General features: G+C 43.2%; 1 protein-coding gene across 1 annotated transcript in view; it reads left to right on the forward strand.

Moving 5' to 3' along the window:
* The first annotated feature begins 17,851 nt into the window (after positions 1-17,851).
* The window catches only part of LOC145409927 (uncharacterized), a 21,548-nt gene continuing 17,562 nt past the window's right edge, over positions 17,852-21,837 (forward strand). The window contains exons 1-5 of the mRNA XM_080280188.1: positions 17,852-17,902; positions 18,246-18,364; positions 19,066-19,180; positions 20,177-20,245; positions 21,145-21,300. Of these exons, the coding sequence (XP_080136314.1) occupies positions 17,852-17,902; positions 18,246-18,364; positions 19,066-19,180; positions 20,177-20,245; positions 21,145-21,300 (510 nt within the window). The remainder of the gene's footprint in view (positions 17,903-18,245; positions 18,365-19,065; positions 19,181-20,176; positions 20,246-21,144; positions 21,301-21,837) is intronic.

Genomic DNA, 21,837 nt, shown 5'->3' on the forward strand with positions numbered 1-21,837 from the left:
TGGACTGCAGGAGACTAATCCAGGCAGGTCCTCTGTCCATATAAATCTGCATCGCTGTAGGAATGCATCCCTCCCCAGTGTCAGTAGCAAGAATAAATACAAGTAACTGTACTGGGGGAGTTGAAGCAAGATTACATTTTCTTAATTATATCCTTACTCTCACATCAACACCATCCTAACCCTAACTCCTACATCATGCATTCTTCACATCCCTTCCCAGTCTCATTCCTCTCATCTCTTCCCTGTTTCATTCCTCTCATCCCTTCCCAGTCTATGCATTCCTCTCAACTCTTCCCTGTTTCACTCCTCTCATCTCTTCCCTGTTTCATTCCTCTCATCTCTTCCCAGTTTCATTCCTTTCATCTCTTCCCAGTCTGTGCATTCCTCTCATCTCTTCCCTGTTTCATTCCTCTCATCTCTTCCCAGTCTGTGCATTCCCCTCACCTCTTCCCTGTTTCATTCCTCTCATCTCTTCCCTGTTTCATTCCTTTCATCTATTCCCAGTCTGTGCATTCCTCTCATATCTTCCCTGTTTCATTCCTCTCATCTCTTCCCTGTTTCACTCCTCTCATCTCTTCCGTTTCACTCCTCTCCTCTCTTCCCTGTTTCATTCCTCTCATCTCTTCCCTGTTTCACTCCTCTCATCTCTTCCGTTTCACTCCTCTCATCTCTTCCCTGTTTCATTCCTCTCATCTCTTCCGTTTCATTCCTCTCATCTCTTCCCTGTTTCACTCCTCTCATATCTTCCCTGTTTCCTTCCTCTCATCTCTTCCCTGTTTCCTTCCTCTCATCCCTTCCTAGTTTCCTTTGCTAACTGATGTGTAGGGGTTAAGGCACATTACCTGGTCATGCTGACGACGATAAAGACTAACGAGGGGAACATAATCAGGGGTGTAGGAGGTGACGGCACAGAACAGTATGGTGTCTCGCACAAGGTCACCCATTGCAGCCGTTGCCTCCTCACTCCACACATCACCTGAAACACAACAGCAATTTACATTCTGAAGTTGTTGTTGTTGTTGCTTAAACCCAGTTGGTCAAGCCTGGCAATCCCTTCAACCACACACAGGAGGGCTGTTCGGCCAGACAGCCTAGGGAACAACTACTACTACCACACACAGGAACAGCATCTATAAGGTTGTCCTACATGTACAGTACACTACACACACAGGAACCAACACCCCTTGTGGCAAACAGTGCCTCATCACATCCTTCCCTACAGTAAGGTGTAGGGGAATATGAAGAGGTCTGGCTCCTGGGTGGATGCCACAGATGCTTCACTCCACCCAGGGTGCACAAATTCACCATAGCTATGTATGATTCTCAACAGCAACACCATCTGAAGTAAACTGTACAAATATCACATGAATGTAACACATCATAGTCACGTAGCTGACAGGACAGCAGGGCATTGAGATGGTGCAAAATATACTGTTTCTCAGCATATTTACCTTCTCCTGGCTGGACCCCTTGAAGGAAGCACTGTGTGGCTTGGAAGGGCAGTGTCATGTAGTCATAACGTATCTGCCTGAGTGCCGTGGAGGGCAGTGTGGTGGTGCCGCCTGTGTCCAGCAGCACCACCAACACCTCCTCCTCCTCCTCAGTCAACACCTGGCACCGCACCCACTGCTCACTAACACGACCCACACACACAGTACCCTCTGGTGGAAGAACACATATGCAATTAACAGTCACTGTGTTTTCACCTGACAACTGGATCACTATCACAAACAATCATCAGTATGGGCAAACCTTAGTTATGATGTGAGATTAGGTGTATGTGATTACTACTTAAATATATCCCTCAATCTGTGTATCAAGTGAGCTGAAAGGGGGTAATGATTTGTTAGGCTAGATTAACTGCACTACATTCAGTCCTCTTTTGACTCCCTGAATCTGTCAACAATTTAAAGAATATTACTGCCACCTCCTGAGATAAGTTTTACTCAGCTTAGGGGAGGTGCTGAAGGGAGAGAATTTCATGTGGTAGCACTGATATAACCAGGAGGGGGAGCTGCCCAGTTATACAAATGTCCCTCAGCTCCCCTGCCTATCTCTTGAAAGGAGGATGGTTGACTGCAGGAGGGGGGCAACTTCAACCTACAGTGCATTGTGTTCAAATCCAGATGAACCTGTGATTAACTACCACAACTACTACTTACCTTGGATAGGGCATGGTAGGGGTGGTGTTGTGGTGCCATCCTGGTAGTTGAGGTTCATACAGGTGTGGAGACGGTGGAGGGCGGAGAAGGACGGGTGGAGGGGCTGCTGTACCCACAACTCCCCGGCACTCACCACCGCACTCACCCTCACCTCCACCATCACACCAGCAGTCAGTTCCATCTACAAGGAAAAAGCTGTGATATTTTGGAACACATCCCTCACTTATAACCCTTTCCCACATGATCACAAGTTTCTGGTCGACATGTACACAATGCTCTCCTGAATGCACTGAAGCATGACTGGTAGCTGAGTGACTTTGTAATTCAAAATTCATTCTCCCAGATTTTGTGACACAATCTACCGTACATCAATATGCAACTTCAGTAGGTGATTTTCTACTCAAACTGGGTCTACTGGCCAATTCTAGAGGTAGAGGAGTTTCTTTAGGATGTATTTTGTGCTACTGTGCAGCTTCAAGGTGGACTAATTTAAAAAAATACAAACTGCATCATACTAAATGGAGGGGTTAATGATGACGGCCTGCAGCAAGATAAAAAGTGCACAATAACCCAGTAAGAAATGGATACAGAACAATGTCCACTGTGCTCTGGGGTAAAACTGCCCTACCTCTGCCCTGCCTCCAATCAAACTGCTCAACTGTATCACAATATCAATATTAGAATATGGTGCAAGCCACAAAGAAGTATAATTGAAAAGGATGTAGTAGAGCCATAGTACTGTCTTCTTCTGTCACCCAATTATGGAAAATAAGCTAAAAAAGGACAAAAATCTCTGCCAATGTAAGATGGATGAACTGTAGGTCTCTTTAGGGTGCAGCCAACCTTACTCCAAACATGTGATCGTCAGGAGGAAACGAGGCTCAGGAGTCCATGCAACGTTCAAACCAGGACATTGTAGTAGCTCTAGTCTGGTGCTTTGTTTCATCTTGTCGCCTCGAGTGTACTGGTGTTGTGATGAGGGGGGTAGAATGAGATGGTTTGGGCACGTGGAGAGGATGGAGGATGACAATTGGGTGTGGAAAGTGAGAAGAGTGAACGCTGGGGGTAGGGCTGCGAGAGGAAGACAAATAAAGACCCAGAACAAAGTCATAGACTGTGACCTCACTGAATAGGGAAGCTGCCAGAAATCGAGCAGCATGGAGAACCACCATTAGGTGAACGAGGCCAACATTTGCGACCGTGTTAGAGCTAGAACCTTTATAAACAAAACAAAATAATCACATGTTTTGAGGAAGTGTGGCTACATCCTTAGCCTACCAGAATACAGACCTTCAAGGGGAAATATACAAACCTGCATGGACTGTGTATCGATGTTTATGGGGGGGCCAGGGGGTGTTGGGGCCTTGCTTGTCACTTGTTCCAGGGTCACATCTGGGTACCGACTGATGGGGAACTGCTCACGGATCATGTCCAGCGCTGCCTCAACTTGCTGTCTCGTACCTAAGGGGCGGCGACAAAGGTTGGGCTGAGAAATACAATCAGAACAAATATGGGTATGATAGAATATGGACGTCCCACTTCTTATGGCATTGTGGACTGAGATGCATAGGGGTTGTTTCTCACCTTCCACTGAGCAAAGTTTCAGTCGCCTGTTTCTGTGAGGATGTACGATTACTGTGGCATCTGTGGTGGCCTTAATCTTGTTCACAAACACTCCCTTACGACCAATTAGACGTCCCACCAGTGTCTGTTGAAATAAATTGATATAAATAAATGAGAGAGAGAGAGAATTATCTGTGCGAAAGAGCACTATATATGGACCAAACCTGTATAATAAATCTAAGTAATGAGGTTAAATATTCAGTACTAGAACATTACAAATATTTCAACAACACAAGGGCCATCACCTGTGGAATCTCGAAGTCATAGAAAATGTACTGTTCGTTGGATGGTGCCGGGAAGGAGGAGAGGACAAACAGTGTCTCTGGCTCAATCTCACTGCTCCCCTGTCCACTATCCACGGACTTCTGCATGGGAGATATCGTACACAGTTTAGTGGGGTTGTTTATCATCAGCAACAAGGGAGATACAATACATATTTTAAGGAAGTTATTCATCAATCATCATCACTGTCATCATCAAGGGAGATATGATATATAATTTTGTGGGGTTGTAGTGCTGCTTTAGGTGTCTGCCCTTTGCTCTCTTCCATCCTTCCTCTTCTGTCTTTCCTCTTCCTTCTGCCTACAGGTGACTTTACTCTCCCTCTTCTGTCTTCCTTTCCTTCATTCTTTCCTCTTCCTTCAGCCTATAGGTGACTCTACACTGAATCTACACTGAGCAACAAGCCAAATGGTTTCCTGCACACCAGGAAACCATTTACAACACTGGGTAGTAACCATATAATCAGATTATGGTGCCTGGTGGTTATGTGGGAAATTAAGGCGCTCCAATCGGATTGAGCCGGTGCAGGTTTATATCCAAGGGGTGGTTGGGGTTTATTGCTCACATAATGCCACTCAAGGATGAGTGAGGCTGGTCGCTCTCATCTTAAATGTCAGGAGCAACTTGCCTAGCCCCGGGCTCCTATGCTCCTCACGGGGCAACATAGGAATGGATGATTGATGGATGGATGGATGGATGTTCATCATCATCATCATCATCATCAGTACAGTATGCAAAACACTGGTAGTGAGGATAAGACTAACCATGATATCAGAATCAAACACCTCCTTGACCAACAGGGTATCCAATGCTCTAGAAACAAGCATTAGAAGGTATCCAGTCCTCTAGAAACAGTTTATCTGGCCCATTTTCAAAACCTGAGGCAGCTTGTGTGTGTCTGTGAAATCTGTTTTTTATTTACTTTTACACAAACCACAGAAAATGCCACAGATCAACATGCAGTACAGTAATTTGAAATGCATAACAGAAGCACAAATAAAAGAATATCTATTTATCTATCTATTGCCAGATATCTTAATCCTGTAAGGGGTGTCCACACACAAATCACCTCCTTTGTCACTCTGTCCCCTGCTATTATGCTGCCCTCCCCCCAGCTCACACACCCCTCTCTCATATATCTCTCCACTCCATCCCTCCATCTCATCCTTTGTCCCCCCTTCCTCTCCCCACCTCCTCCTCACTCACATACACTCTCCTAGTCTCTCACTCTCCATCCCTCCAGCTCAAGCGCCTCTCTCTCATATACCTCCCCACTCCATCCCTCCATCTCACAATAAAAGTGCCAGTGAGAAACCAGAGAACTATTTACACCAATTGTTTACCCTCTGATAACCTTTGTGTATATTCAATCACTTCAACAAGCTTAATCTAATCTTGAGTGGCATTTCACCTTAACCACCATGGCAACAGAATCTTGACGTAATGAACAGAGGATATAAACAACAGATTTCAGAACATGAGTAAAACTTTCAAATTGGGAAATACAGCCTGGCGGAATATTTTAAACGTTAATTGGGTCCATCTTCAACCTACAGCAGTTCAAGTCCAACTGTTACAGATTTTTTTATGAATGGAGGATACCCATAATCTGGTGTATGATTTCCTTTCACATTTGGTCACATTCGTTAAAAAAAAAAAAAAAAAAAAAAAAAAAAAAAATCTATCTTTCTATCTATATATCTATTGCCAGACACCACAATTCCTTAAGGGGTGGCCATTTGACTTTGAGTTATTTGTTTTAAGGGGAGGGGCACTAACCCTCCACCAACCCACTTGTTCACACGTAGGCAGCACGTATGGTTTGGTTATATGGTTACCACCCAGCGTTGTAAATGGTTTCTTGGCTTACATGAAACCAATTGGCTTGTCACTCAATGTAAAGCCACCTGTAAAGGAAAGAAAAGCAATAAGAAGTGACAGGAAAGATGCGAGAAATAGGAAGAGAGGAGGACAGGCACAGAAAAAGAATGATAAAGGCTAAGGAAGAAGTAGGCAGCACTACATCAAGTGAGTGGATGATGGTCGCCACCATCATGTATATTTAAAATTACCAGATGCAGTAAAGAGAACTACAGTATAATTCATTACAGGATGTAGTATTTAAAAACATAACCTCACTGGATGCACTGTTAGGCAATACAGATATATTTTCCTATGACCAGATCATGATAACTCCATTTTGTATGAGGATAACTGGGTTATGATGATGACAGGATGAAGCCAGATATACTTGACTACCGAACTGTATATGTATATGCATTGCAGTTTTGACACACTGGGCACTCTCAAAGACATCAATGCTAAAACTAGAGACAGCTGTGAAAAAGAAACTGTCTGAGCAAGAGAGTGGAGCATTATACTGGTGAGAGGAAAAGGAGAGGAGAGTTGGAGAGTAAGGAAGGTATGTGAAGATATAGTAGTTGGCAGACAATTCTGTTACGGCCATCTCTTGTTTGAATGCTCCTAGGATGGAACAAGTCTTTAGCAATACGATGATGATGATGATGATGATGGTGAAGGCAAAGATGATGATGATGAAGATAAAGATGATGATGATGATGATGAAGATAATGATGATGATGATGATGATGAAGATAAAGATGATAATGATGATACTACAAAGGTATACATTCCCTAAAATTATAACTGTTGTAACTTTCCAAGACTGACAAAGAGCAAAGAAGGCTAAAAGTAAAACCAAAGGAAAACAACAGAAAATCACACAAACAAAATCAGACATAAAGTAACTCACCTGACTAGCGGCATCACAGTTCGGACTCTCCTGTTCTGAACCCGGGTCGTACTCCAGGTCTGCTGAGGCTGAGTCACCCCGAGTACGCTGGCTCACGTCCCCTCGGCCCTTTCCGCTGACCTCCTCCTCATCTTTCGTGCTGATCACCTCCCTTTTCTTCTCTGTAATCTGTTCCTCAATCTGACTGGTATTCTGGGATTCCTGCTTTCTTTCTTCCTTCTTGTTCTTGCTTGTCACTTCCTCCTTCCTCCCTGGAGTCTGTTCTTCCTTAGCCTGACTGGTGATTTGCTGCTCAAGTCTGCCCTTTTCCTTCTTGTTCTTGCTTACTTGTTTTTCCTCCCTTGCTTTCATTTTCTCCACCTGATTCTGTGCATATTCTTTTCCCTCCTCCTTCTGTGTTTTACGTTCTTCCTCCATTCCTTTCGTTCTCTCCACCCGACTCTGTGTATGCCCCTTTTCCTCTTCCTTCTGCGTTTTATGTTCTTCCTCCCTTCCTTTCGCTTTCTCCACCTGCTTCTGTGCATATTCTTTTTTCTCCTCCTCTGTTTTACGTTCTTCCTTCCTTCCTTTCATTTCCTCCACCTGCTTCTCTGCATATTCGTTTTTCTTCTCCTCCTGCGTTTTATGTTCTTCCTCCCTTCCCTTCGTTTTCTCTGGTCGACTCTGTGTGTTTTCTTTTTTCTCCTGCTTCTGTGTTTTATGTTTTCCCCCCCTCCCTTTCATTTCCTCCACCCGCTTCTCTGCATATTCTTTTTTCTCCTCCTCCTGCGTTTTATGTTCTTCCTCCCTTCCTTTCACTTTTTCCAGTCGACTCTGTGTGGATTCTTTTTTCTCCTGCTTCTGTGTCTCATGTTCTTCCTCCCTTCCTTTTGTTTTCTTTATCTGCTTCTCTGTGTATTCTTTTTTCTCCTCCTGCGTTTTATGTTCTTCCTCTCTTCCTTTCGCTTTCTCCGGCTGACTCTGTGTGGATTCTTTTTTCTCCTCCTCCTGTGTTTTATGTTCTTCCTCTCTTCCTTTCGCTTTCTCCGGTCGACTCTGTGTGGTTTCTTTTTTCTCGTCCTTCTGTGTTTTAAGTTCTTCCTTCTGCTTGTTCTTTTTCTTGCTGCCCTCTTTCTTCTTGCTTGTTCTTTGTTCTTCCTCTTTTCCTCTGGCTTTCACCACTCGATTCTGACTGTGTTCTTTTTTCTCCTCCTTTACCTGTGTTTTAGGTTCTTCTTTCCTCTTAGTCTCCTTTTCCCTCCTGCTACTGTAGCCATCTGCCTTCTCCTCCTCTTTCCTCTTAGTCTCCTTTTCTCTCTTACTACTGTGACCCTCTTCCTTTTCTTCTTTTATTTCTTCGTTTACTTTGCTTTCCTTGCCTGTGTGTCCCACTGTGTCATCTGCTTTATTAACTGCAGCACAACTCTCCACCCCCTGTACACTGTCTAATGATTCTTTGCAAACATTCACGTCCTTTTCCTCACAGCTTCTCCTTGCTGTACAATCTTCTTCAATGCTCACCGAGACTATTTCTGTTGCTTGACTATCGGTGATGCTAAATTCCGAGGCCTCACTGTGTGTTGGAGACCACTGACTGTCTAATTCAGCTTTTGATTTATCCGTCTTCTCCTCCTCCTCCTCAAAGTTAATGCTGAGACCAGAATCCTCCTCCTCACAGACTGAAAATAGATGCTCGACTTGTTTCTCTGACCGTCCAAGGGACTTACTCTGCTCACTTTCATCATGTGCTGAATCGCAACCTTCCAAAGAACCGGAAATGTTCTTGTTCACCTCCTCTTCGGATGTACCAGTCGTTTCAACAGCTGCGCTACACGAAACATCTGAGGCCCCCGAAACCTCCACCACTTCCTCGGCTGATGTAACGTGCTCTTTGAAACAAGCCTGATTTGATTTAATGGATGAAAATTTGGAGGGATGAGTCTCTTGATTTTCACAAGGACTAGAGTCTTGATTTTCCTGAGCACTAGTTTCCTCGGTTTGATTTTGGGAACTTTCATGAGTGAGTTGTACACTGGGTTTATCTTTTGATGCTATAAAAGTATCTTGATTCTGACTCTTTGTCGGCTTGTACTCTTCATTTTGACGCTGACTTTCATCTAACTCTTCTTGATTTTGACACTGCTTTGACTCTTTCTGATTCTGACACTGACTTTCTGCCTCCTCCTCGTGATTCTGACTCTGACTTTCTTCTAACTCTTCCTGTTTACGACACTGCATTGGCTCTCTCTGATTCTGATGCTGACTTTCTGCCTCCTCCTCGTGATTCTGACTCTGACTTTCATCTAACTCCTCTTGATTTTGACACTGCTTTGACTCTCTCTGATTCTGATGTTGACTTTCTGCCTCCTCCTTGTGATTCTCATTCTGACTTTCATCTAACTCTTCTTGATTTTGACACTGCTTTGACTCTCTCTGATTCTGATGCTGACTTTCTGCCTCCTCTACTTGATTCTGACACTGGTTTGACTCTTCTATGGTTTTCTCATGTCTCTGTTCCTTCTCCTGTTCCTCTTGCTCGTGTTTCTCCACAGCTGGCCATACAGCGGAATCCTCCTCCTCTAAGTACGAATCATTAACCACATCACACTCCACATAATTCACTGAGCTGTGATTTATCGGGTCATCTTTTACCACTTCAGTATCTACTTTATTTAACAGTTCACTATTAACAGAGGACAATGTTACAACCTCTGGCTCTGAAATACTGGAATACTTAGTGTCTTCTTCATTCTTATTCTCACATTCTTCAGACCTGCTCTCACACGCCTCTGCTGATGATGAAATGTCTGGCAAAGGTTTAGTGTCCAAATTAACGTATGTTTCACTGGCATAGGTACACTGATGCTGTTGCTTTTCAATACTTTCATTATGGAATTCTGATACACAAATTTCTGCACTGGAACTGATGGATTCTGATGAGTTAAGAATTTTCTCAGCTAAAACTGATCCTTCACCGTCCAATTCTGGTGCACTGGCAAGAACCAACTCATTACAAGTGTTAGAGGCGTTAATTATGCTGGGAATACATTCTTCCTTATCAGTTTCACTATTTATACTATCTCTGCGAGTTTCTGAATCTGCTTTTGACTGAGAGGTGGGTTTGGTGTCTGTGGCTACAAATGAACTCTCGTCACTATCTTTGTGGTCATCAGAATCTGTTGTCAACTCTGCTTTTAAATGAGATGGGGGCTTGGTATCTGTGGTAAGAATAGTACACTCTTTATTTCTGTGCCAATCAGAATCTATTAACAACTCTTCTTCAGGCTGAGATGTGAGGTTTGCCTTTGCAGCTGATACTGAACACTCTTCTCTATCAACTTCACTCTGTATATAATCTCTGTGGGTGTCGGAATTTGTAACCAACCCTGCTGCTGGCTGAGATGTGGGTTTGGTATCTGTGGCTATAACCGAGGAGTGTGCTGTTTCAAATTCTCCTTCTGACTGAGATGGTGGCTTGGTGTCTGTGGCTATAACTGAACTCTGAGGGCTGTGTGCTAAATTACCATTAACTTTTCTGTATGCAATGCTCTCCTCAGCCACCTCTTCTGTGGCATCATTATGTGAAACAGATTTGTGAGTGACAGCTGATGATTCTGATGTTCTTTCACCATCAATCAATTTCTTCCGTCTTACAGGACTGTGGTTTTCAACATCTAAGGTGTCCTGTGACCTAAGGCTGGACTGTGACTGCTCAGATGTGGATGTGTCATGCTGTGAATTCCTCCGGGTGCGTAGGAGGACATACAGGAGGGCGCCAGCACCTGTCAGTGCTGCCGCAGCTCCAAAAGCAGCCTTCATCCCTGCCAAGCATAAACATTACATTACTCAACATCATACCAAACCAAAACAAACTAAACGATGCCTTACATCCTCTTACGAATTCCCAAAACTGAGATTGGTTACGGTACCGAACACCTGATGTTGTCTACTGACTGGAAGCTAAACCAAGTACCAAACCAGCTATTATTTCCTCATTACCATACCAAAACAAGCTACTGTATACCAAATGCTGTCATACCTTCTCTTAAAATATCCCCATATTGAGGTTGACCATGGTACAGTTGATGTTTTGAACAGACTGGAAGCTAAACCAAGTACCAAAGAAGCCAATATTGTACTGCACTTCTTGACAGTGCTGAAAAAAAAAAAAGTAACAAGATCTAAAAAAAAAAAAGATGTGTAACAAGCTCTGTAACAATATCACAGTCTCGGTTTGGACTTTGACTATTTAACATGGCTGTTTCCTGCTTACGAGTGATGACTGCAGGGCTTTTTTTTTTTTTTTTTTCACACAGAAAAAAGAAAAAACTTCCACACATTATCACCTTCAATATCACCTTTCAAAACAAGGCCACACTACAACGTTTTACTTTATCCCAAACAGGTACAACTGCCTCAACATAAAACTGGGCCACCCAAAGTAGAAGATTTGAAGCTCCTGCCATCCTTGCTAGACTGCATTACTACTGTCCAGATGACCCCCAACGCATAAATCAGCATCGCATTATTGCTGTCTAGATGACCCCCAAACACAAAAATTAGCATCAAGGTAATTTGCAGTTCAAAGAAAATGACTTTTTAGTAGTTTCAGCCTAACAGAAAGACTGAATGTAACTACAGCAAACTCTCAATTATCTGTTGTTGCAACATCTGGCGCCGCTGGCTTGGGGCTATTAATGCAACATCCGGCATTGAGACACATAAACCAGCTCAAAAGCAGTAGCCAACCAGCGTCCAGGAAAAGTCCGAGACACGCCAGCCAATCCAAATCCGTTGCGGGAGCGGCTCACTTGGCACGCGGAGCATACTACCACACTCTCATTCTCGCCCATGGACCTCACAGAGTGAAGATGTGTCTGTGCACTGAACTCAACTGACCACACGGCCGTGAATCTCTAGTGCTGTGACTAACTTTGTGGTGGCCTGTGCTCACTGTTGTTGCAAAGCTTGTGGCTTGTCACTGCTCATGTCCTAGTGCTCAGTTGTGATCCTGACATTATGACTGCATGTTGGTGAGGTGCAGTACTTATTGCATGGTGTACAACTCTACCCTCCATCAATGCCAACATTTGGAGGAGTACATACATACAGTATACACATATACTGTATTACTGTACTTTATCACTATTGTACTATATTTTATGCTTAATTTTCATCTTGTACTCATGGGACAGTTTATAGTACAGAGGGTTGGGACGGGCAGTAACACAATATCTGGCCTGATGCCCTGAGCCGATGGGGGGGTACGGTACTATGCAATATCCGGTGTTTCACTATATTCAGCAAAGGGCGTGGCTCAATTACAACAGATAATTCAGAGTTTACTGTAATTTACATTATCCCTGTTATGGCAAGGGTCTGGTGGTTAATAAAATGATACTGTAATGCAATCCCTGAAAAATAAATACACACACACAAACACATACACGGTAACGCTCTCACTTCGCATCTGCTAAGACTGGGGTTCGCACCTTGCTCGGGATGTGAAAAGTTTCACTGACAATGCGGGTGGTCACTGTCCTCCTAGACGAGCAAGGGGATGGATGTGTGTGTGTGTGTGTGTGAAGGTCAAGGCTTTGCCCTTAGATCAGACTATGTGAGCTAGCAGCTCTCCTCTGGGAAGGTAAAATGATGATCACAACCATCACGTGATCCTGACCGACCCGGTGAACTACACACACACACACACACACACACACACACACACACAAACCAAATGATAATATTGTACTATGGTACATATAAAAATGCATAAACTCAAGACAGCTTCCATTACCATGAATTATTAAGAAAATGATTAAATCTGATCCATGTAATAATTATAACATCCAGATCAACAGCGATAACTAATAAAACACGATACCAAGATTAGGACTGAAAAATGTTGCCTTCATGATTAGGTTACATTCCACTTTGTTTTAATGAATTCAAAAATTATGCACCTCTCTAAATTCTAAACCTATGCCTCCTTCTTTATTACCCTACCTGGTGGACAAAAAATATAAAATCCTATTATATAAATGGAAAATCGCCAAAATCTTCAACAAATAAACAGGTTACATTTGGCCTCATGAACAAATATTTGAAACTCCATCTGCCAGCTTTTCCTCAAACAATCGTGCAATATAATTTTTTCAGTGTTATTATTCCCCTGTGCCATTTTTTTCTGCAATTACAATACCCATACCTCAACTAAATAATCAATGGCCTTCAAACACAATATATATGGCTGGTGGAGCCTGGTAAAATTCCTCGTTTCACCACAACAGCCATTCTTTCTGAACTGGCAACCAATTGACAGAAAATCATGAACACTTGCCATAGGTTTGCGCTGCACGATACCAGGACAAGAGTATTGCTCGGTGGTGTGGCAGGCGAGCATTGACCTGGAATGTGGCGCGTGTGGCAGCCTCGACATCTGCCAAAATTGTGCATCGCTGAGCTGCCATTACCGCGTCAGCTGATCTAATTCTAGTTCCTCCTTCCTCTTTACTTAGCCAAGCCATGCACCTCACCCTACGACTACGACACTTACCGTACCAGACACACATCAATTCATGAATAGTACAGCAAAATTGCAAATTACCACACTCAGACGCAAGTAAATACGCAAATATTATCCCGCGCAGACCAACACGTGCTGCTGTATATGTACACAACTCCTTGTTCCAGCCCAGTTTGTGTACTTGTCTCAGTTCCTCTATTTTTAGCAAAGAAGAAATAATTCTAAAATAAAATTTTGCTGTTATATTTGTGCACTTGAGAAATACAGTGACTGAACTTTATAGCTACCAACCAGTGCAGTCTTTCGAAATGATTGATTGATTAAATCAACAGGTTGAACAATATTATGCAAGGTTTCTGAACAGAAAAAAGTACCACAATACAAACATATAGCACATTACTCAGGCTGGACAACTATTTCGTAAATAACAACAAATCAGATACGCTACACTTTCAGTTATATCAACTACCAGTGAAGTTAACAATCTGTGCGGTGCTAGACGAGCGAAAACAAAGTAGAGCAAACGTAACGTTTGCTAACACGAGCACATGTGAGCTCGATTGAACTGCAATATCTATCTACCTGCCAACATAGCCATATATCTCCCTACATATCTGTCTATCTACCTACCTACATATCTATCTATCTATCTACCTGTCTATCCAACAGTTTTTTTGCCCCACCAGGAGCAAAGGGACTCAGGGGTATGCTAGCTGGTAAGGGTGACCAGCCTCGTTCTTCCTGTGCAACCTGTAATCAATAAATTGCAACCACTCCTTAGATGGAAACTCTTTCGCATCCCACCCGGTAGGAGTGTTTTAATCAACTAGACCACCAGCCGTCCATCTGGTTGATCTTAGTAATGATTAACACCCAATTTTGCAATGTCGAGTCACTTGAAGGTTGCACTACATCGAGGGAGAGGATGATGGACGCCATTTCATCTACTTGAAATAGTAAATAAATAAGTAATAAATAAATAGATAACAAGAAGAAAGTAAGAGAGATGTCAGAAGTCCTAGTGAGTGATGAACAGGGTGGCTTTAGGAGTGGCAGAGGATGTGTGGATCAAGTATTTGCAGTGAGACAGATAGCAGAGAAGGCTTGTGAGAAGGACCATAAGGTGTTTGTGGCATTGATGGATCTGGAAAAAGCATACGACAAAGTAGACAGAGAGGGATTGTGGAAAGTTTTGTGCATGTATGGCGTAGATGCTGTCAAGAGTTTTTATGATTGTATAAAAAAAAAAAAGCATGTGTAAGGGTTAATGGGCATCTAAGTGAATGGTTCACGATCGGTGTGGGCGTGCGACAAGGTTGTGTGATGTCCCCATGGTTGTTCAATATACAGCATATACGGACGGAGTGATGAGAGAAGCAAAAACACGAGTAATGGAGAGAGGGATGGCGTTGGTAATGAATGGTGATGGATGGAATATCTCAAATTTGTTGCATGCTGATGATGCAGTACTGCCTGCAAGTACCGGACAAGAACTTGGTTGGCTAGTGCAGAGTTTTGCTGATGTCTGTGAGCGTCGTGCCATGAGAGTAAATGTAGAAAAGAGTAAAGTGATGGTTACTGAGAGAGAAGGTGACTCGCAGTGTGATGTTACAGTGAATGGAGAGAGACTGGAATTGGTGAGAGAGTTCAAATACTTGGGTACAGTGACAGAAAAGAGTAAAGTGATGGTTATTGAGAGAGAAGGTGACTCCCAGTGTGATGTCACAGTGAATAGAGAGAGACTGGAATTGCCGAGAGTTCAAATACCTGGGTACAGTGATAGGAAAGAGAGGAAAATGTGCAAAAGAAGTGGAAAGTTGAGTGACACAAGGAAGAAACATAGCTGGTACAATGAAGGCCTTGATAAGAAACAGAGGCTTGAGTGTTGCAGCTGCACGAGGCTTACATGAGGGAGTGTTAGTACCAACTTTAACATATGGATGTGAGACTATGGTGTGGCGTGAAAATGAAAAGTCAAGAGTAAGAGCAGTGGAGATGGGACTGCTGAGGAATGTATGTGGAGTACAGAGGGTGGATAGGATACGAAATAATGTGATTCGTGAAAAATGTGGAGTAAGGAAGTCGGTGGACACCAGAATTGAAGAGAGTGTACTGAGATGGTGTGGTCATGTGGAGAGAATGGATTACAACAGAGTGGTGAAAAAGGCATACCTGAGCGAATTTGAAGGAGGGAGGAGGCGAGGTAGGCCAAGGAGAAGGTGAAGGGATATGGTGGATGAGTGTGTGAGGAAGAGAGGTTTGGAAGTCGGTGAGGCTAGGGAACTGACAAGAGATCGAGCTGACTGGATGAATGTTGTAAGAAGTGCATGATCAGGGATTTTGGCACCCCTTGTGAGGATGGCAGCGTCCGGATTAACTCAATCGGATACGTTTGTGTGAAGCTGCAGAATGTGGTGAATGTTTTTGGCGTATCCGGTAGAGCCAGGATTCCGGGGGCTTGAATGATGAGTGAATGGAAGTGTGGCCTATTTGATTTAGGCAAGTTTGTGCTGTCTGGACATTGCTACTCCTCACCCTGCCCTTGGGTGGGAAAGGAGGTCCGGATGATGATGATGACAAGAATGACCTCCGGAAGATCGTAACACCCAGATAGGCACATCTGACTCTGCCCCGCGACCTTCGCCATCGCCGACTGATCTCAAAATCGAATCCCTCCATCCTTGCCTGACCCTGAACCCTTCCATATAGTTTGGTCTATACAGGCTCAAAACTATAAAGTTAACCTTGCTATGAAACATTGATATTAGGGGCCTGTGACTTTGGTTCGTATTCTCATCAGTTAAGGAAGCTCCCTAACACCTCTTCCTTAGCGATTTGTTTTTGGATATGAGTGGTTAATACCCTTTTGTGCGGATGGAAAGTGTGGAGAGGATGGAAAGTGAGTGTATGCGAGTGAGTTGGAGGGGGACAGAGGGAGAGGGAGGCCGAGGATGAGATGGAGGGATGGAGTGGAAAGACATAAGACAGAGGCGTATGTGAGCTTGGAGCAAGGCAGTGAAGTGGCAATGGACAGGGCGACATGGAGGCGATTTGTTTGTGGCCAACTCTTACGGAACTGAGGCGTCTAGCAATAGATAGGTAGACGTTATTTATGCAGAATTTGGAGATTTTGGAAGGATTTATTTAACGCAGAGGGGTACAGTAAGGTGTAATAAACTATATAAACCGCTTACGAAAAGGTGTTAGGGAGCTTCCTTACTCGCTCCCGGCATTTAAGACATTGGTGAGCAGCTTCATTCGCCCCTGAGTGGCTTTATGTGAGCAATAAACCCCAACCAACCCTCAGATTTAAACCACTACTCGTCTCACACGTCTGGAACACCTTAACCTATTATATCATCTGGCATTATTTGATTATATGGTTCCCACCCAGCGTAGTGAATGTTTTCCGAGTTACTGCAAACCATTTTGCTTTTCCCTCTGTGTAGAGTTACCTGAACGCAGCACTACATCGAATGAGTGGATGGTGATGGTCCTTCCCTTAAATATGCATATGGAATCATTACTTATTAGAGAAATATCTTCCGTAGAGGCAAATTCGTGGAAATGAGTTATTTGAGAGGAGCATGTGGAGTTACTGTACATGGAGAGGCAGACTGACGCGTGAAGAAGTGAAGGAGCGTTGTGGTGTGGATGTGGATGTGATGGAAGCGTTAGGAGAAATACACTTGGGTGGTTTGGCCATGTGGAGAGGATGGAGAGCGAGAGACTAACAAGGAGAGTGTATGTGAGATAAATGGAGGGGGAGAGAGGGAAGGGACCCCGAGGATCAGATGGAGGGATGGAGTAGAGAGGTATATGAGAGAAGATTTGTGTGAGCTGGGGGGAGGGCAGTGAAATGGCGGAGGACAGGGAGACATGGAGGCAATTTGATTGTGGCCACCCCTCACGGGATTGGGGTGTCTGGCAATAGATAGACAGAGAAAAGATTTGATTTGATTTGAAAATATTAATTTTTGGAGGTTAGAGTACTTATACAGGCAAATTTTCTAAATCTGGGAGATGTTGTTCAACATAAATAAACAATAAACATTATGAACTTAAACATAAATTATTACTACCCTTGTAAAGAAGAAAATCGAACTCAAATTAATTAATGACAAAAATGAAAGGCTTGTAGTCACTGTTTGTTTACATCGGGAGCGTCACCATGGCAACGGGGACGCCAATCGCCATTCCGCTGCTGGAGAGGGGAGAGTCGAGGAGTTTTTTCATGTTGATTTATTTACACAGAAATTCGCGAGGGTAAGTTAGATTGTGGATAATTAGAAATGGAAAATATTATTCGTTTGTGACAGTACATAGCGTCTGAAGTCAGTATTTGGGGTCAATAACGATGGTAGTATAGTTTGGTATAGCTTTAGCATTCATAGCATTACGTATATTATAACTCTCTCTCTCTCTCTCTCTCTCTCTCTCTCTCTCTCTTTTCCTTTAACCCCTCCCTCTCTCTCTCTCTCTCTCTCTCTCTCTCTCTCTCTGCAGATGACGCCCTACGAAGCACTCAAAATCGACGTGGACCGCCTCTGTAGTCAGGTGAGGGACGATTTGTTATTTAGTCCAGTTCCTTTAGGTGAAAACACTATCATTCTTGAATGCTGAGTTGTATCAATAGATTAACATTGGAATATGATGCTAGTCACGAAGAAGTGCAATGGAAAGGATGTAGAGCCGTGGGACTTTCTTTTTTTACCACTCAGCTGTGTGAAATACGCAACATACTGTAAGGGCGAAAGTCCGGACTAAGTTAAGGTGAAAAAGGCATACCTGTATAAGAATTCACGCTCTTTACCCTCATATACCCAACCTCTAGCGCCGCAAGTAAAAAGACGTCACTGTACTGGAAAATGGAGTTTGAATGAACCACTTTTCTCCGCAGGTTGAGATTCTGTTAAATGAAAATGTACGTGAGGTGGGACGGGACCAGCAGCTGCCTGTAGACGAGTTTACCCTCAATCCTGGTCGACTGGCAGCACTACACGACAAACTGACACAGGCGTTAGTAGAACAGTAACCCACCACTCCACTGCACCTCTCATCCCTTCCTTGATAGATAGATAGATAGAAAGAAAGATATCCTTAATCCTGGTCGACTGGCAGCATTACACGACAAACTGACACAGGAGTTAGTAGAACAGTAACCCACCACTCCACTGCACCTCTCACCTTCTCCCTGATAGATAGATATGTAAATAGATAGGCACAAACGTTAGTGCTCCCACCATTCTTTCACTTAACACAGGTGCTGGAGGGATCCCTTCGTGTGGTGGGACTGATATAACTGAGCGGCTCCTCTGCCCGGCGATACAAACGTCCCTCAACTCCCTCCCTACCCACATCATCCCTACAAGTAATAAGGAATGTCAGTTCCCTTGCATTATTTTACAGATAATTTTATGGCAAATGCTCAGACGAAGTTGCATTCATTGCTTCATTTCTCCACGCCTTTCCCCATGCTACACGGGCATCTGATGGCGCTCATGACTGGTCTGTCACACTGCCATACTGCAGAACTTGTACTTGTGTGTGTGCGTATATATATATATATATATATATATATATATATCTATATATATATATATATATATATATATATATATATATATATATATATATATATATATATATGCCTTCGCTCTTTCCCATCCATCCATTGCCTGCCTTCTTGCCATACGTCTATCTATCTGTCCATCTGCCAGGGAGGCGGAGGTGGTGAGGGGGGTGGAGAGGGCCCGGCTGGAGAAGCTGCTGCAGTGCCACCACCTGAAGGAGGCCGCCTGGGACAACATGCTGGTCAAGGCCAGGGCTCTCTACGTAAGTGGCAAGCACGCTGTTGGAGACGGTAGGATAGCACTTCTTCGTGACTAGCACAGTAATCTGGCATTGTCTGAGAGGTGATTAGGGTTCCTTTGATACCTGTTACCTGTTCTGTGCACCTGATGAGATTGGGTCCCTCTGATTGCACTTCTTCGTGATTAGAATTTTACCTACATTTACCGAACTGAACTACACCCACGTTAATAATAAGTCGTGTTTGTGTGAAATTCCAGGGAACTTTGTTTGTTGGCCAGTTTTAGGTGAAAGGGCTATAGTCACGAAGAAGTGCTATCGAAGGGATGTAGAACCGTAGTATTGTCTTTTTCTGCTGCGTGAAATAAGTTGCATAAGGAAAATCTGGTCCAAGTTAAGGTGAAAGGAGTATAGGAGGAAGAGAGAGAAAGGGAGGGAGATGAGAAAATGAATAGAAGTGTGTGTGTGTGTGTGTGTGTGTGTGTGTGTGTGTGTGTGTGTGTGTGTGTGTGTGTGTGTGTGTATGTGTGTGTAATTCACCAGGTCGGTCAGGATCACTTGATGGTCGTGATGGTCAGCTTTTACCCTCCCGGAAGGGAGCTGAGAGCTCATATAGTCCGATCTAAGGGCAAGGCTGTGACCTTCACACACGCACACACCCGTCCCCTTGCTCAAGGGGGACAGTAACCACCCACTTCGTCAGTGATACTTTTCGCAACCTGAGCGAGGCGCGAACTCCCGTCTACCAGATGGCAAGCGAGAACGTTACCACTGCACCAGCGAGTGGTGTGTGTGTGTGTGTGTGTGTGTGTGTGTGTGTGTACAAATAGATAGACAGACAAACAGACAGACAGATAGATAGACAGATAGATAGACAGAATGATTGATAGACTGAATGAAAGGTAGGTACTGTGGATGGTTGGATGGATGGATAGGTAGGTGGGCAGGCAGAGAGAGAGAGAGAGAGAGACAGAGAGAGAGAGAGAGAGGAGGGAGACTAATATATTGCCGTGTTTTCAGTGCATCTGTAGTGACATCTGCGTAAGGAACTATCCGATTTTGGCGCCAAGAGAGAATCAGTGGCGACAAGTGATAAATACTGTGAATGCAAGGTTAGTGTGACGATACTACACTACATTACACTACACTACATCACAATACACTACATTACACTACACTACATTACACTACACTACACTACACTACACTACATTACACTACACACATCCACTTTACACTCCCCTTCCCCTTCCTGTTTACACGAATAATTATGTACGTCCTTGAGGCATTTCACAACATCAAATCCATCTTGACTTTTCTTTGCTCTTGTTTTTTGAGTGATCTCGCTAAACGGTATTATTATTATTATTATTATTATTATTATTATTATTATTATTATTACTCTGATTATTTTTTGTTGTTATTGTTGTTGTTGTTATTGTTATTGTCATTCTTCTTCTTCTTCTTTATTATTATTTTTATTATTATTATTATTATTATCATTATTATTTTTACCCCAGGCTGCGAGAGGTAAGAGGTGAGGGTAGTAGTGAAGATGGAGGAGATAGGAAGGCAGTAGTAGCAGACAAACCATCATCATCATCATCACCCCGTGTCTCTCTGTTGCCTGACTCCACATCTACAAGAACACAACAGGTATTTAGCATTGCCCAGGTAAAGTAATTAGTAGTAGTAGTAGTAGTAGTAGAAGTGGTGGTGATGATAGTAGTAGTAGAAGTAGTAGTAGTAGTTGTAGTAGTAGTAGTAGATAGGCAGACAGAAAGATGGATGTGTAGATAGACAAATAGGCAGAGACAAGGATGAATAGATAGATAGATGGATGTAGATAGAGAGAGAGACAGACAGATATAGACTGATTGATTGTTAAAAAGAGAGAGAGAGAGAGAGAGAGAGAGAGAGAGAGAGAGAGAGAGAGAGAGAACCCTGTCACTCACCCTCTCATCCATCCTCTCTCTCAGGAACAAGACGAAGAAGACGAGGAGGAGGAGGATGAAGACGAAGACGAGGAAGGAGGAGGCGTAACCGACCCAATTCTTAGTGAGCAGGATTACAGGCAGCTCCTATATCCTCAGTTGAACCTAAATAGCAAGGAGAAAGTGGAGAGACAGCTGGTTCTAATACAGGTGGTTTCACAGGTTCAATTTTGCTGGTTTCAGATGGTTTAGTACAAATTAGGAGATTTTTTTGAACGGGAGAGGTTAAATTGATGTTTCTCGACGTTTCTATGGTGGGACATATTCTGATGTATGCCGCAATATCCGTTTTCTCGTTCATTAAGCTCCCTAGCACCTCTTCCTTAGCAATTTATTTTTGAATACGGATGGTTAATAACGTATCCTGATGTATGCAGCACTCCATAATCTCATCACTTAAAGAAGCTCCCTGGCAAATCTTCCTTAACAATTTATTTTTGGATACAGAGTCAAAAATAAATCCTGATGTATGTCGCAATATTCGTATTCTCCTCTGTTAAGGAAGCACTCTAGCACTTCTTCCTTATTGATTTATTTTTGGACACAACTGGTTTATATCAATTTGTATGTTATTTATGCTGAGTATGATGGTATTTGAATGATTTAAATGACACATAAGAAGATGGTAAGGAGTAATGAAATAATAAAATCGCTTAAAAGAGGTGTTACTGAGCTTCCTTAAACCAG

Source organism: Coenobita brevimanus, chromosome 83, assembly GCF_032717465.1.
Source record: "Coenobita brevimanus isolate Jiangsu-jjx chromosome 83, ASM3271746v2, whole genome shotgun sequence".
In the NCBI taxonomy this organism is placed as follows: Eukaryota; Metazoa; Arthropoda; class Malacostraca; order Decapoda; family Coenobitidae; genus Coenobita; species Coenobita brevimanus.